Source organism: Oxyura jamaicensis, chromosome 1, assembly GCF_011077185.1.
Source record: "Oxyura jamaicensis isolate SHBP4307 breed ruddy duck chromosome 1, BPBGC_Ojam_1.0, whole genome shotgun sequence".
Taxonomy (NCBI): domain Eukaryota; kingdom Metazoa; phylum Chordata; class Aves; order Anseriformes; family Anatidae; genus Oxyura; species Oxyura jamaicensis.
Window position 1 is genome coordinate 3,129,228 of NC_048893.1, and position 16,634 is coordinate 3,145,861.

The following is a 16,634-nucleotide window of genomic DNA, read 5'->3' on the forward strand; positions in this document are numbered from 1 at the left end:
ATAGGATAGGATAGGATAGGATAGGATAGGATAGGATAGGATAGGATGGGATGGGATGGGATGGGATGGAATAGGATGCGACGGAATGCGATGGAATAGAATAGAATAGAATAGAATAGAATAGAATAGAATAGAATAGAATAGAATAGAATAGAATAGAATAGAATAGAATAGAATAGAATAGAATAGAATAGAGTAATCACTAAATACCACAGGAATGTAATAATGTAGTAACTCTTGTGGAGATAGTTTGCAATAATTGGAAATGGGGAGCAATGACAAATACATGTGCATACTGAACCGTGAAGGAGTCCAGTAAGATGCAATCTGGTTCTTCTGTAGCAAGGCATTGATTTCACAGGCTTAGATCTGAATGTCACAATTTCCTGGGAAGTTATCATCACAGCTGGGAAAAGGCAGGTTTTCTACGGCTTCTTCTATATTTATGGGAAAAAATCATCCAGCACTTTCTCCACAAGACACCACTCAGGATCGCAATTACTCTTTCTTTTGGGATCAGCTATTTCAGCACTTGTTCCACAAGAGGGCCAGTGAAATGTAGAACTTTCTTGGTAGTTATTCTCCTATCATATTCTCAGAAACCCCACAACGGCCCAGGCAATCTGCACCATGGTTAACCATCTTCACTAACATGAGTTTCAAAGCATTGTCTACACTTTCTATGGCTTTATCCTATCATGAACAGGCAAAAAGCACTGCTGGTGGTTACACAAAGTTCCTCCCTCTGCCTTGTAGAGAAAGATCCCCATTCAGCAGAGAAGCAGAGCCCATTAGTCATTATTAAAGAACACAAGGAGAAATTGGGATGAGGATTAACAAAGGAAGAGGAGAAAAGGAGAACTCCCAAGTGTGAAATTGGGACATATTGGATTAACGAGGCTGGGGAGCCTGTGAGCAGGAGCAGTCTTTATGCATCTCAATGTAGTAACAAAAACAGCGAGGAGGCCAGACCGAAATAAGTCTGAAGTACAAAGTTGTCATGATATGACTGAGAAATCAGGGGGATGAAGGAAGAAGAATTACGTGGTGGTGGTGGCAGATGCTCCACCAGACTTCCCACAGATCAGCCAGAGAGAAAAAGGCTGATTGCGTAATCTATCTGAAACCAACATATTTGCATAATTAACCTTAATTTCCTCACGGGATTCATTTTCCACCTATTATTTGAACTGTCATTCTCAGTTCCACAATGGCTGGGACAAAGCAGTTTTATGCATGCTTTTTGATTTCAAAAGCTCTGATTCCTCCTTTTCTTGTATGAGCATTTAACAGCTGAACCAGACATCCCAAAATCCAGGGTCATTTATTTAACACCAAAGAAGGTATTCAGAAATCCAAGCAGTGCGATAATGAGATGGCTGATCTGGCTGATAGCTCTTCCAGTACGAGGGATTTTTTTTTTTAGATTTCATATTTTCCTGGTTCCTTCCCACTTACCATCTCTGCTTGGCGAGTTACACAAAGACAGCAGAATGGATAAGCAGAACAATAAAGATAGCTGTAAAAACACAAAATCAGCACAAAGTCAGCACCTGGAGTTATCTGTAATGCTCCACGGGGATAACTGCAGTTAGCCCAACGGGGAAAAATGGAGGATAGAACTGGGAGAGGATCTTATCCCATCCCTATGCCCAGAGGCAGCAGTTCTCCCACATTACCCCATTGCTTTGCTCCCTGGGGCAAAAAGGACCCAGCCAGAGGGGACGTGGACAACCAGAGAGCAACCACAGCCAAATAACCAGGGGATGCTGATGCTGCAGTCTCTGGCATAGTTCGCCGTACTCCTCCTTCCCTTCCTTTATCACACTCCATTATTCCTCCTTATTATAATGTACTCTACGGCTGTCAGCAGACTCCAGCTGGAATCAAGAGCCCTTGTACGAAGTCTTGAGCATGTGCACAGTAAGAGCTGATTTCTATTTTAGCAGCTAATGATTGAATGGGAGATGGGGAAGGGGGAGAAGAAAATCATTTCAGACTGATCTAAATGCATCAGTTTAGCTGTAAGCAAATATTTTATTTTCCCATCCTCTTTTACTCCTTTGAAAATGTGTAAGAAACACATCATTTAAATATTTACATTTTCCTCCTTTTCTCCAGTGGAAGTTACTCACTGAATTCACATTACATTTCAGAGGAAGAATTTGAAAATTACTTCATTTAAAAACTAGATTTTTGGTCAATCTATTTTTTTTTCTTCTCTAATATAACTTTAAAAACTGCTACATAGAAAGCTGAAGTGCTTAAACAGTCTCTGCTCTTTCTTTCCTGACATCTCACCCAATCCATGGACACAGATGTGTCTTGCAGTACATTTATTAGCTCTTATACCAGAGATGGACCTCTTCGATAGAACAGCAAATTGAAAGGCAAAGTAACTGCTCTGGGGGACAGGGTGAGGTCTGAGCCCAATTAATAAAATGGCATACCTGTCACTGGCAGCATCACAGAAGAGGAAAAGGATGGAAGAGCTGAACCTACAGAGAGAGAGAAAATCTTGATGTTGCATCGATTTGCTCTTCTGGCAAAGAGCCAGCTCGTTCCAGCATCAAAGCAGTGATGAGGGCAGAGTCAGGCTAGGTCTGACAGCTTTGCCTCTGCGCAGCAGACTTAATGGTCATGTTTGTTTTCTGACCATTTATACGTTTCCACCCTGGATATCAACATATCTGCCAAACTGATGTCTGCCACAGGTGGGCATGAAGTGGCTGTATCTTCCAAGGAATGGGATCCAGCTAGGATCTGTATTTCATATGAGACTGGGAAGGATGACTTTCAAGGTGCCAAGCAAGCAATTGGAAACGTGCTTCAAACAGGATCTAATTTTCCCAACAAATTGAACCTAAAACTTCTCCAGTGCAAGAAATCCACTGAATTTCTCCCTTATCCTGAAAAGGAAGCTCTGAACTTTATCCAGTATGAGGTATCATTAGGTTTTTGACAAGAGGTTCTGTAAGAGTGTTATGTTCATAAATGTTTCTGTGCTGAATGCTACGGGGAGAACTGGGAAAGGGGAGAATAATCCTTATCTAGCCTCATTAAAGGCATTATATTTTAACAAAGGGGACAACAACACTTTGGGGGAATAGAGTTTTGGTGCACTAATTAGAAAGGATGACCTTGTTCAGGCTTGAATGTGCATTTGCAAGAAACTGGAATTACTGTTCAGTTGAATTAAAGGATTAAAGGCCAAAACAGCCTAATTCATCATCAAGAGTCATTTGTTTTTCATAAAACTAATTTAAAATCTTCAAATATTTATAATCTCTGACTTTTCAATAGGTTGTGTCCTTTTCTAGGACTGGCACGCTGATGGGTTATTTCCATTGTAGCAAGAAGTTCCTTCATCCTGATAGCACTACATGAAATTACTAATGGAAAAAAAAAAATTAAAAAATAAAAAAATGACTGTACTGATGGAGGAGGAAAGACCAAACAACAGCTGTGACTACCATACCTGAAATACACTGAACTGGATGCTGTAGGAAAACAGGCAGATCTATAAAGAAGGGGAGAAAAACCTGGGTTACTACTGAATCAGCGTGTCCAGTGAGACAGGTGATTCATTCCTACAGTCAGAGCATCAACGAGGCAACGATGGCCAAGTTGCTCCAAAGAGGTGCAAAGGGCCTTGCCCAAACATTCCTGTTCCACTGCATGGCCTGCTACAAGTCACAAGGGCTGGTAATTGTCTCAGATACCATTATGTACATGTGGCCTCTGAAATAGTCATCTGGGCTCTGTTATAGTCACTGGGTAAATCTTTCTAGGGTGCAATTCATCTAAAACCTTGAGGAATTTTGAGAGATGCTTAGATATACCTTTTGGAGTAACTTACTGTGAAGTGAGGATAGGTGACCTCATTTTCTAGGAGCAAGGAGAAAAGAGAAAGGCTTATTCTACTATTTTCTTCTCAATAGATGACTATCTGCTCCCAGATACGTGCTTCCTTTTGCAATATTGCAGTTAGCATGAGAAGACACAAAGAACAAGTAGGAGGCAGCTGTATCCTCCCAGTAGATGTCATCTCCATCAGTATTGGAGTTTTGCAGTCTTCATCTCTCCCTCCTGAGCCCCAAGCAGGTTGTTCCTTAGGACCAATGTGCTGAGTTGGTGGGGTGTGGCCCCTCTGTGAACAGGTCAACATCACACTGATGTGATGCCAAAGTAAAAACCTTACCTGGCTCAGTAACGGGTGACAGCCATTGGTCCCTAATGCTGCTGTCATTGGTACATCGCATGTTGAGGGGTGTCCAGATGGTTTTTCCATTCACCTCCTTGCACGTGCGTGTGCCAGAGATAGGAGGTCGCTTATCGTAACCGGCCTGGCATTTGAAATATAATACTTGCCCCACGGAATAATCTTTGTCCATTTTTAAAGAAGCATGTGGAATAGTCTTGGGTGTACCACAAAAACCTGGGAAATCACAAGGCAGCACGCGGTTAGACAGATACATCTGACCTACTGCTTTTGTTTCTGAATCACCGTGTTTCATGTTCATACAAAATGTAGTCAAGTAGGGTGCACCAAGCCTTCCTAGCTCTTTGTGAGAGTATAAAGAAGTAATTTGCTTATATCTGTTCAGCCAAGATGGCATTATATCAATTTCTTATTTCTCTCTGACTATAAAATATAATCAAAAATTGCTCATCTTCATTCTTATACTGCTTTAATGGAAATCAGTGGGAGAAGTGGTACAAAGGAACAGCCTTTTTTTTCAGGTAACTTACCTGAAAGGTTTTCTTGCTTTGGGGGTGCAGGGCTCTGTGTTTTTCTCGTCTCCTGTGTAAAATTTAACTCTACCGTGGGAGCATTTGACAACAAAATTTTCTCATCTGTGAGAGAAGATATATTTGTTGAATTACAACAGGATAAATAGCAGAGCTAAGCCTGAGCACCCAAACTTTTACAGGCAGGGTAGACCTGTTGTAAATTTTAATTTCCATAGGTAAGCATAAAAGATCATTTGTTAGAGCAATGCCCTGAGGCATCTTACACTGACTAACTCATTGGAAAAACACCACTGCAAGTGCAGAGAAAGGTCAAGTAATCACGTACCAATGCATTCAAATTCCTTGTAGACCCAAGAAACAGTTCCCGACACATTCCGACACCGAATTCCCGAGTACTGCCCACTTCTCCTCCTGTAGCCGTCATCACATACATAATACAGTTTGGTATCCACTGGATAAGTTTGAGCAGCAACATCAGCAAATTCAGTTCTTGGAAGAGGTGGGCATTTTCCTGCAAACAGAAAACCTGTGGATCAGAGCAGCCTATACATCTACCTTACTCACCATGGAATTCTGGTATCTTTCTGTGTTATCAATGCCAGATCATTGTCAGAGCTCAGTTAGGTGCCTGGAGCCTAATTCTCCTCCCAGTAAGAGGGCTGAAGTTGTAGAGGTAGAAGAAAGCATTTTCAAGAGGTTCACCCAAGCTGCCTAACAGAAATTAAATCTAGGCTGGCAAGAAAATCATCCGTGTGAAATGCAATTCAGGCAGTCACCACCAGCGAGTTCTGCATTAGTGCATTTATACCTGGGAACCTATGGGGCCGTGAGGTTGAAGTTGGATGGGCAATGCCTCCTGCATGCAGGTTTCCTTAGAAATAGCTCTCCAAGTGCAGAGCTACCTCTTGGGCTGCTGTCAGGCTCAAGGTGAGACAGGACAGCACTCCTGGAGAAGAAACATACCTCGTAGGAGGTTTGAAAGTCACCCACGTGTAGCGTGGGTGCATAGCCATGAGGTGATGGCACCTTGCTACATGAACAGCCAGGTCTGTTTGCAGCTGTGCCAGGTTGTGCTGGAGGGGAACCTAGGGTCAGCCGAGTTAACATGCAATGCAAATCCAGCTTTCTCCCTCCCCTCTTCCTCCTAATGAAGGACAGCTCCCTTGTGGGAGAGCTGAGGGAAGAAACTGGATGTCATGACGGGAATGAGAGGGCAGCAGAGATTTGCTTTTGATTGTCTCCACATCAAAGAGAGACTCTGATTGTCTGTTGAAACTATTAGTTATTTTAAGTGCATGGCTTTGTTCATTTATCGTCATCACCATCATCATTTTAGAGCAACACCTCCCTCCAAAGCCTTATTCACATTGGAATTAGATGCTCCCATTGATTTTACAAGTATGGATTTGTGCAGGATGCAGAAAATCTTGGCCTTGGGAATCTTCAACAAGTAACAAAACCCGCACTTGTCTACAATTTTTAGGTAGGAGGCACTGACCCAGTGCCCTTGTGTTTCTTCTAGAGGAGAAAGGATGCTGGAGCCAGGATGTGCTGCAGCAGCTAGTGGGAACCACCAGACGGATCTGCTTACCCCAGCACCAATTGCCCGAAGCAGGCTGTTGAGCCCGGTCTTTCTGCACCCAGCAGCTGGGCAACATGCAACACTACCCACAATTTCTTAATGAAGCTGCAGGCGATCATATCGTAGAACTGCTGCCTGCATCAGAGCGTGTAGCCCTGAATTTATGGAGTGAAGCTTAATAAGCAAAACTAAGTCATTAAAAGTTGGGATCATCTACAAGCAAACATTGGGAAGGAGATTACACTCTCAGTTCTGTCTGAGCACACCAAAGAGAAGCTTACTGTGAAATAAGTTTGCAAACCTAAATATAACTTGTCCCCAAACAAGGATGTTAAGTGCTGTGTCATCAGCAAATTGCATCTAAATATACTTCTCAATCAGTTGGAAATGAATTTAGATCATTTCAGTGCACTTGAAAAGCCCACAGAAGTTGATCTGCAGACCCAGAAGATGATAAAGGCATTGCTTAATGATCATTTAAGGTTTAAAGGCTGAGAAATTTGAAAATAAAACACACTGGCTGCACTGGGGTGGGCGCTCAGTATTTTTGGGTGCATGACCTGTGGCCCTTTATGCTTATGCATAATAGTAACAGCTATTATGAGTAAAATGTCTTAGTCACTGTGTCTTCACATTTTCTGCAGCCATAATTAATGCAGCCTTGGCAACCGGCAAGAATGACTGCGAAAGGGCCTTGAATTCCTGCTCATTGTTCATTTGGCATCTGCCCTTGACTCCCAAAGTGCCTTCCTGAAACAAAGCCATGCTGACAGCAAACCAATCAGTGTTTCCCAGGCTCAGTCTTGAAATGCCCTTTTCTTTCAGAGCCACCCATCATTTTCTCCCTTTGATATTTTCTGCCCTTTTTTGCTTTTCATTATCCTGCCACTTGGTAAAAGTCACAAAGTTCGAAGAAGGCCACAATCAAAAGTATTGTGAGTGGTTTAACAGCCAAGCTGTGTAAGGACTATTTTAATCCCCTTGCATCTTTGTGTTATCAAAGGATTCGCTTCATAAACGACATCAGACTGTGGCTTCGAGTGAAGCTACTGCACCCGAAATAGTTAACCACATGGTTTACCACAGACTGTCAGGGTGATTAAAATTAAAGAGTTATCAGATGAGCAGCAAGTTGAGAGCATGTACTCTCACTTTCCATGTAAGCTAAATGCATGCTTCCCTCAAGACTTCAAAAGCCTCTTTGAAGCAGATTGCAGATCTGAACCTCAGCACAAGGCACACAGACCTACAACTCTTTAGTCTCTTCTTAAGAAAACCCACAGCATCTAGTCTACTCATCATGAAGGGCAACTATTGTTTTAATCAATGATCAAATGAAGTAGGGTTTCTTCTGAACGTGCAGGCATTGGACAAGGATTGTGCAGAAATGGTGTGCAGGCAGCAGGCAGTGAGCAATGCCCACCTTCCACTCCAGCTGGTGCTCGTGGATCGACAAATACAGGTTGAAGCTGGATCTCATGCAGAACTCCTAGGACCTAGCATTTTTGTTTCATCCACATCACTCAAATTCTCGCCTTCTCACTTGTAAACCACTGCAGTATCTTCTTTGGCTTTTGCAAGCACATTCCTGCCTCTCTGATCCAGAAAGCATTTGGAAAGTTGAATTTCCTAGTCTTATCTTGACTATTCTGCACTTCTGGCTTCCCTTGGTTGACTTGCACTGCTTCACTGTCAGGTCATATGTTTTTCTTCAATTTTCAAGATCCTTCTCCTTATCAACTGTCATATCCTTTCAAACCATTGGCTTCTCTTCTCATGTTAGACCTTCTCACCCATGTGTTTGATACTGAAGTCATCAGCTTTGGGGGTTATTGTAGAACCAGTCATCACAGTGGGAGGAACCTTGCATGAATATGGACAAGTTAAGATATCCACTGCCATTATTCTTCTTCATTGTCTTGAAGTATCCTATATGTCTTCAAAGGTGCTTTTCTTTCAGTGGTCTTCTACACCTCTTTCAAGAACAGTCCGTGCCCACCATGATGATCAGTATTACTTCTGTACTTTCTTGCCTCATTTTTGGATTCTAAACTTTCTGTGTTTGACAGCTCTTGGCATCATGCCTACCCCAAATGAGCCCTGGCTATCAGCCAGGACTCCAGACATTGTGGCAGTAGATGTGATGATAATTCATGATAATGACTTCACGCTCCATGAAGTCTGCCTAAGAACGGAAACTATAGTTTGGCCACCAAAACCCAAAAGAGCTCCCAGTGCTTTGACATTTAGCAGCTTCACAAGCTCAAGCTAATTTACATGTTCAACCTCCCATCAAGGAAAACTAAGTATCCCCCAAAGCTGTAGGGGCTGTAGGTGGTGGCATATAGGTGTGCAAGGGTGTTTCATGGCATTAAATGTCTTGGGGTAGAGTGTGAAGAGAAGAAGGAGACAGGGTTAGGTCCAGATCATATTGCCTACACATAACTGTCTCTGGCATCCATCACCCCAGAACTTCAGTCTTTGTGCCCAAGGAAATTGGATGGTTTGTCCCTAAAAGACTGCAGTGTGGGTGACAGAAGAGCCAACAGATGGGAAGAAGCCAGGGAACTGTGGAATAGCAGTGCAGATTTACTCCTTGACTAGCTTTCCAACTTTTACATTTTTTAAGGGAGGTGAATTTTAATTTTATTGCTGTTTTGCATGTAGGTGGGAATTAGTGTTAATTTGCTTGAGCTGTTGTAAGAAAATTGAGATCTTATAAAAGGCCAGCACACCTCGGAGTCACCAGCCTCATAGCCTCTGGTGGCCCAGTTTTCCATGGCCCAGCTTTCCTCCTGCTCCTGCATTCATCCACAGCTGCTCCATGGCTACACTCCTGCCAGAGTGAGTTTAAAAGCCACTACCATCCCATAGCACCAGTGACAGAGGTCTTTGGCTCAACGCCCTCGCATCACTTTCAGAAGTCCTCTTGATGGTTTTGTTTGCCTCCTCACTTTCCTTTACCACATCCTCCACTTCCCCACACCCATGACAAGGTGTTGTATGCCCCTATTTCCTTCTCTTTTGATCCTGATGTCCCATCTCCTCTTTCCTTCATTTGCAAGCTTCATCACTCCCCCAGTACCATTTTCATCTCCTCTGCACCAAAACTGATATGACCTTAACTTAGCGCTCAGGGATGCTACCTAACTATTCTATTATTCCAGCTGGGATTCCTCATTTCTCCCCATATCAATGGGATTTTGACGTCTACAGCATTCCTGGAAATTTTGTATCTGATTTCAAATATTATCAATATTATTTACAGTGGGTGGAGACTTGTAAATTCAGATTATTGATATCTGTGAAACATAAAATGTACAATGTAGCTATTGTACTTTCTGGTGTGCTCCCCAAAATCAAGTTTGATAAGTCTTCCAAGACCTGCAAGCCAACTACTTGGCATCTCAGCCACAACATAGGTGGGATTCCTGCTATTACTGCTTAAGCAAAGTTCCCCAGTGCCATTTCAAATGTCATAGGGCATCTGGGACCTCCACATAAGCTGTCAGATATCACACAAAAGCTATTGGAGGCCAGTGCCAGGCAGAATACCCTTACTTGCCTGCACTTTGGCACACAAACCACGTCCTGTGCTAAATAAAGCTTAACTGCCTTTGGTGACCAACACGTAGTCAAAAATTAAATCACTGTAACTCAGTCATTAAGCAAGGAACATAGACATCAGGGTGAGTTTGGGTCATTAATCAAAATTAGGGAAGATAAACCCCACTCTGCAGGACTGGAGAGCTTTTTGATAACATGCAAAATAGCCACAAAGACCCGATGGCACTAGTGATAGAAGTCTTTCTTTCAATGCTCTAACCAATTCAGAAACTCAGTAAGTTACTAGCTGCAGAACTATCTTTCCCACCTTCATCCCTATGAACTTATCTTTCTATCCCTACAGGTTAGGCATTAATCTTTTGACTACCCTCAGCACTTAATGCCATTATGTAGGCTCACAGGAAAGAAAACCACTAGCTAAGTCACCATTAATTCCTCTAGCACTAGGATTTTTTTCTCTATTTCCCATCCAAAGTTATTACTGACCCAATATAAAACTCTGCTGACAGCAGACGTGCTGGTGGTATTAGGATATTTGAAGCTCATCTATGTTTTTGTCTTCTGAGCTGGGAGAGCTGTGTTAGATAAGGCATCTGAACAACACCTTCCGTACAGAATAAGAGGATGGGGAAATTTCTAGCAGGTATTTTTAGTTATTTGGTAAACACAGGCAATGAGTCATGCCATGGCGACCTGAACTCAGAATTTCCTCTGTCATGTGGCTTTGTGTCACTGGCACTGACATTATTCTGATGTAAAGTTAAAACAGCAAGATGTAAAAACAGGGCAATTTTCCCTTAAATACAAAGGGGGTATGAAGGGATCGGTAGGAAACTTGCTGTTTGAAGATCTAGCTAGAAGCTAGAAGCAGAACCAGCCAGTTCACACACCTGCCAGTTCAGAGATGAAGACAGCCTTTCCCCAGAGATGCCAAGAAATCAAACCATGTCAAAATGAAGAGATTTCCCCAGATGTGCCTGAAAAGCTAATTCAGCCCTGGGGGTTCATGCTGTCTGGAACTCTGTGCTCTCTAAATAGAGCATATCTCTTGAAGATGAAACTGATATGGGTGAACAGAAGGAATTGATACCGGACTGAAATGGTAATGAACTTTTTCTAACTCCAAGACTTTTTCCCAAAGGGCCTGATAACAAGCTAGCTATAACTCTGCCTGCTTCTTTCCCATCTGATTAATGTCATTTATGGTCTAGGTGGATTTGTAAGGGGGCAATAGATTGGAGCTGCAAGGCTGAGCTGCAGACCTGTTGTTTATGAAAATTTGCCTGTGAGGTTTTTGTTATCTATACTGTAGATTGCACAGAGATTATTTTACGAATTCATCTTAGCAGTAATGAGTCTGCAGTTTAAGGGACAGAAATGCATTGCAGATAAAATATCAGGCACAAGATTTAATGCAGACAGTGATGGAGAAGAGACCAGCCCTACAGGGCAGGAGATGGGTTTCAGTATTCCTAATGTCCTGTTCTAAGGACCAGGGAATTCAATGTCTGCTGAGTGTGTTGGTTCTGGAATATGTTTCTATTGAAAAGACATGAGAATGGAGAATGAGTTGGCAGGATGTCTTTTTTAACACTTTGTAGGTGCATGGAAAAATAGGTTTGGGAAAAATTCACCTCTCTCATCTCTTGGCTTAATGATGCTAACCAGCTGTTTGCCATTAACCTAGGCAGTGGAATATTTTTATTTATTTATTTATTTATTTATTTATTTATTATTTTTATCAGGATATTTCCATAAACTGCAAGGCTAGAGTTCATATCTCAACAGACTAAGCTTTCTCATGCTCAGGGGTAATTCACAATTAAAATTTACTTTCAGGAACCTGCTTTCTTAGCTCCCTCTGTAAGGACTGGAGCTGGACATATGTCTCTGGAGGACAGTAGACATCTAGCTTACATTTTCCAATGCAATGCCTACAGGTGCTTCTCATTTTTTGTTGGCTGCAGTGGTGGGTGAGCAGTCTCATGTGCTTAGATTGGGAATTAGTATGAGTTAGCTAGTGCACTGATTTCATTTTAAAGCTCAGTTGTTGTGAGTTCCCAACAGAGCAGCCCAAAGAGTTTGTGGTGTCTTCTGCTATCCCCATGCACCCCAACCCCAGCTGTTGAGGCATAGACTAATGAGTGGCACCCAGCAAACAGCAGATATTTCAATTCCCCTGTAGTCACTAGAAAGAGACTTACAGGATGTGACTCATTGCACCCTTATCTGCAATCTAGTAGATGAGCTGTGCCCTAAAAGAACTATTTTATCTTCCCTGGCTATGAAGGGGGTCCACACATCCTCCTTGCTGGAGACTTTGATGGTGCAGGTGGCTGAAGCTAAGTGGGATGAAATTTCACAGCTGGCAGGGAGGCTGGGCAGGGGACTTGGACTGCAAAGGTGGAATTGGAAGAGGGAAAGTTAGGAAAGATGGAGTGTGTTTCACAAGGGAGGAAAGGGGAGGAAAACTAGCCCAAACAAAGTGCACTGAATAGAAAATGTATGAATCAGAGAACGAGCAACCTTTGTTTTTCTTATTCTGTTGTTTCCGGGTGTTTATAACTTTTGATCTAAGGTAAAGCCACAGAGCTCAAACCCTTTAAAGGCACCCACTACACATAGTAGGTTAGGAGAACACTGCGTCTGGTTTTGAAAAAGCCTCATTTGTAAAAGCCTTGTTATGGTGACATTTGGTTTTTGAATAGGTTTAGCTATGTTTTCTGAATAGGTTTAGCTATGTTTTTTAGCTATGTTTTTTCCTTAATTCTGTTACTTCAGTAACATTGGCTCTTAGGTATTTCATCTAAATGAAAGAGTACATTACTGAGAAAGAAAACTGGCTTTTTAAGCAGCAGCAGACATTCAGATTCTATGGCTGGAGCCTTTACTTCTGTTGGGTTGGAAGGGCTATTATCGTCTCTGAAAATAATTGAACTGGAGGACAAGCATGTCTCCCAGTCTTGGGTAACACTGAAAAAAGGTCTGGTGGGAATCTTGACTTCTAATGTAGCTTAAGGTCTCATATCATTTATGACCTTAGCATGGAACTGGTCATTGAGCATTTTGCTGGAGCTCTCAAGAGGGAGATGGAAATTATTTGTCATTGTGGATGTTTTTTCTGACCTTATAAACACAAAATATTTTGCCAGCTAAAGAGGGATGTCTATTCTTTGTCTGGGGCATTGCACTTTAGAAAGGGAGAACATAAAGAAAAAGCAGAAGATGATAATGCTGCTGCTGCTGCCGGGATAAGGAACAGGGAACTGAGCAAAGAAAGTCATGAAAAGACTTTGGCAGTGTGAGTTATGGAGAAGTGTTGGAGGAGATGAAGAGAAGGGTTAGTTCAGAAGATGGAAAATGATGTAGAAAACATCCAAAAGCTTGGATTTGAAGATGCAGTTTGTGTAACAGGAAAGAGAAAGAATGCATACAGGCATCAGGGAAGAAAGCAGAGGGCCCAAAATCATGATACGAAGCAATACTGAACAAAGCCAAAAGCAGTGGTTTTCCAGAGGTAGTGGCTAAGGAGTGGATTTTTCACCATGATAAAAGGGAATAATAAAATCATACAGAATCAGAGAATCGTTTATGTTGGAAAAGACCCTTAAGATCAAACCAAAAGGGAAGGACTTATGGAGACATAGATAGGGAGAAGATTTCTCTGTCTCAGGGAAGAAGATACTGCAGACTCTCTGTCCACAACATTGGCTTTTCCGTAGCACAATCACAATTTTAACAATTTTAAAACTCTTTTATTTCATTGAAGCTCTATGTTGGGCACTTTGCTGCTGAAGACCACCATAACTAGAAGTTTTTATACAGGTATTTGCTCTCTATTTGACCTTACAAGAATCACTTGTATGTGTTTGACAACTTTAATTTATTCTGCATTGCATTTCAAATCCATGGGAGTGAGCACTAATATGCAAGTATAATGGGAAAGAAATTCCTCTCATTTAAATGACTGAGATCTGGTACCCATCTTGTGTGAATGAAATTCAGTTGAATGAAATTCTTTCTTTTGTGAGTTTTAATCCTTTCCAGGTTTGACTTGCAAATCTATTCAGTGTATTCCTGTAAGATGAATACCAAGATGGAAAGGTCGTAGGAGCACAGTCCAGCTTTTATTTTGTATTTGACCCTCACCTAGCATACTTCAAACCTCATCCATGCCTACAGCGTCTAGGCACTGCTGCCGTGCAGCGTAAATGAGATAAATGTGATGCTCTTCGAGAGAAAATCTGATTTTCTCTTTTCCTCTTTAGCACTATGATGTAGCTTAATTTACTAAATGAATAATCCCTACTTTCCCCAGATTTATATAATGGGACCTTACACTCTGAAAAGTACTTTGAGACCCATCAATGAAACTGCTGTGTAAAACAAAGGCTTTTTATTTTCTTTTTACCCTCATGATATTTATTCCTGATAGCTCTTTTTTGCCAGAAACCCTCTTGCAAACAACTACAGCAGGATCTATTTACAAAACCGAACTTGTGATACTGGGAAGAGCTGAAAAGAATAAGGCAAAATAACACGAGTAGCACTGTATGTATTGGGATTAGAGAGTCCTAGCTGATTTTTGACCAGCTTGACCTAGCCTCTTTCCCTTTTCTTTGCTCATATCTGTTCCCAGATCTTCTCGTTCAACCCCATAAGGAATAAAAGCAACAGGTCTAGCAGCCACACTACTTCAGGCATCTCTACAATAAAAAAATCATAAATTGGTATAAAGGGCATTTTTTCTACATTATTGTGTTATTCGCAGGGATAAATTTATATTTATATAAAACACTATGTTTAAACATTGGGAGAGGCATTCAAAATAAGTACAAGATGCTGAGGAAAGAAGAGCTTAGTGGTACAGTGAAGAATGCAATGCTATGCATTTATTCATTCATCAGAGAATTAAATCATATCAAATTGCATAAAATGCAACTACTTAGCACCTCTCGATATTTTTTTTTCCAAAAAACAGAAAGATTTCTGATAAATGAAACTTGCCAGCAAGAACTCTCACAATGTGTCCCGGGCAGAGTAATACAGAAAGCGTGATATAGGGGACCTGACTCATCCCAGAACCGATCCCATTTACATATCTCTGGCAGAACGTCTCGCAGCGATGCTCTTGCACACAGCCCTAAACATAGGCTGTGGGCACTGGCACTTCATTTGGCAATCAAAACACCCCGCGATGGAAAAGGTGTGGGGCTTACAGGCAAAAGTATTTAAGCAGAAAAAAAAATCACCTGGGGGTTAAATATTTGTTAAGGTATTTCCTGTGTTCATGGGTAGAGCTGGTTGGTTATAAGCATCCCAGCCATCCCTAAAGGTGCCCTGACCATGGTGAAATACCCAGCCCTGGTAGAGATGATACCTTGGTGGTTAAAATATCAGTGTATCCATGATCTTGCCTTAGGCAGTGTCTGCTTGTACCTCTGAACCCAGACATCACCATCAGGTACAGAAGGAAATACCACATTTATCCAGAGAGTTTAAGTTGTATCCCTCTGAACAAAGCAGATTAAATGCAAGCACTCTAAAATATCACCCAATTTCTTAATGCACATGCCTGCCACAATAGATAAGCCAAATATAAGCAGTATTGCAATGTATACATGTATAAAACTGCAGTGAATGCTGAACGAATTAGCTGCCTCCGTTTGTAATTTACAGGCACTACTGGCTGGGAGGTGTGGCTGAGTGGTTATTTGGTATCTGCACTACCTGTAGCAAAATGGATGGCACCTTTTAACTAATAGCACGGCTATCAAATTTACCTGCAGAAGCACTGACATTTCAGTGTCTATTTTTATATTTCCTAAAGTTACATGCAAAATGGAAAAACAAATTCAAAGAGTTACCTAAGGCGCCCATGGTGGCTTTGATCTGCCCACTGTTCCAGTGATGGGTTGGAGGATACATGCATTACTCAGACAAAAAATATCCTGTACTGCTCTGGATTGTCTCCGGTTGCTGGTTTGTGGGCACAAAACCCATTTCTCTTGTTTTCTTAGACTAACCTATTCCTTAAGCTCTTAACATCTTTCCTTACCTGAAAGGAGCCAGGATGTTGCAAACATCCTCCAGCAGCCACCACAAAAATGAAAATCACATTTTCCCTCCCCAAAAAACAGAAATAGTCATTTACCTGCCCTGTTTCCCTTGATGGATCCAAACAAGAGCCACATCAAAAGGCACTTGAGCTCCATGGGACTTGTTCACATCTTTTCTCTGCAACTCTGAAGACGATGAAGAGTTTCTCAGAAGAGACGGGCTGGCGTTGGCTGACCCAACGAGCTGTCTACTGCATGGTTAGACCTATGGGCAGAGCCACCCTGCGTGCGCAGCAAGGACTTTGGTCACCAAATTGTCGTTCCACTGGCTGGCTCCGCCAGAGATAATGAAGGCTGCTGTCTCTTCTGCTTTTATCCAGGAAATCAAACTTAATGCTCGGCGTAGTAGAGCGTGCTGTTGTGTGTAGGAAGTGGTTTTACACATCAGAGCTACTGACTCCAGAGCTGTTCCACTGCAGCTGAGGTCAGTAGAAGAGGGTAAGATTTTAAGGGTTTGTGCTGCCACTCAATCCCAAATCTGTGGTGGGACAGGCATCTGAGAAGAACCATCGTTGTAGGATATCTGTCTGGTGTATGACAATGGACCTCAGGCACCATCTGAGGGCTCTGCCTCTGAAGAAAAATGTCTCAGGAGATATTGCTCTGGCTTT

At 42.0% G+C, this 16,634-nt stretch overlaps 1 protein-coding gene across 5 annotated transcripts in view; it reads right to left on the reverse strand.

Annotated features, from left to right (window-relative positions):
* Nucleotides 1–16,224, reverse strand: part of LOC118160655 — a 25,266-nt gene extending 9,042 nt beyond the window's left edge. For 3 of the 5 annotated variants that reach the window (XM_035315517.1, XM_035315516.1, XM_035315518.1), the window contains exons 1-7: nt 16,059–16,224; nt 5,081–5,266; nt 4,753–4,857; nt 4,202–4,438; nt 3,479–3,520; nt 2,451–2,498; nt 1,459–1,519 (exon numbers count right to left, since the gene is read on the reverse strand). In XM_035315517.1, the coding sequence (XP_035171408.1) occupies nt 1,476–1,519; nt 2,451–2,498; nt 3,479–3,520; nt 4,202–4,438; nt 4,753–4,857; nt 5,081–5,266; nt 16,059–16,119 (723 nt within the window). In that variant the 5' untranslated portion in view covers nt 16,120–16,224 and the 3' untranslated portion in view covers nt 1,459–1,475. Of the gene's footprint in view, nt 1–1,308; nt 1,520–2,450; nt 2,499–3,478; nt 3,521–4,201; nt 4,439–4,752; nt 4,858–5,080; nt 5,267–16,058 lie in introns of those variants that run through there. The other 2 variants (XM_035315514.1, XM_035315519.1) reach the window with 2 other exon arrangements.
* Nucleotides 16,225–16,634: the final 410 nt, after the last annotated feature.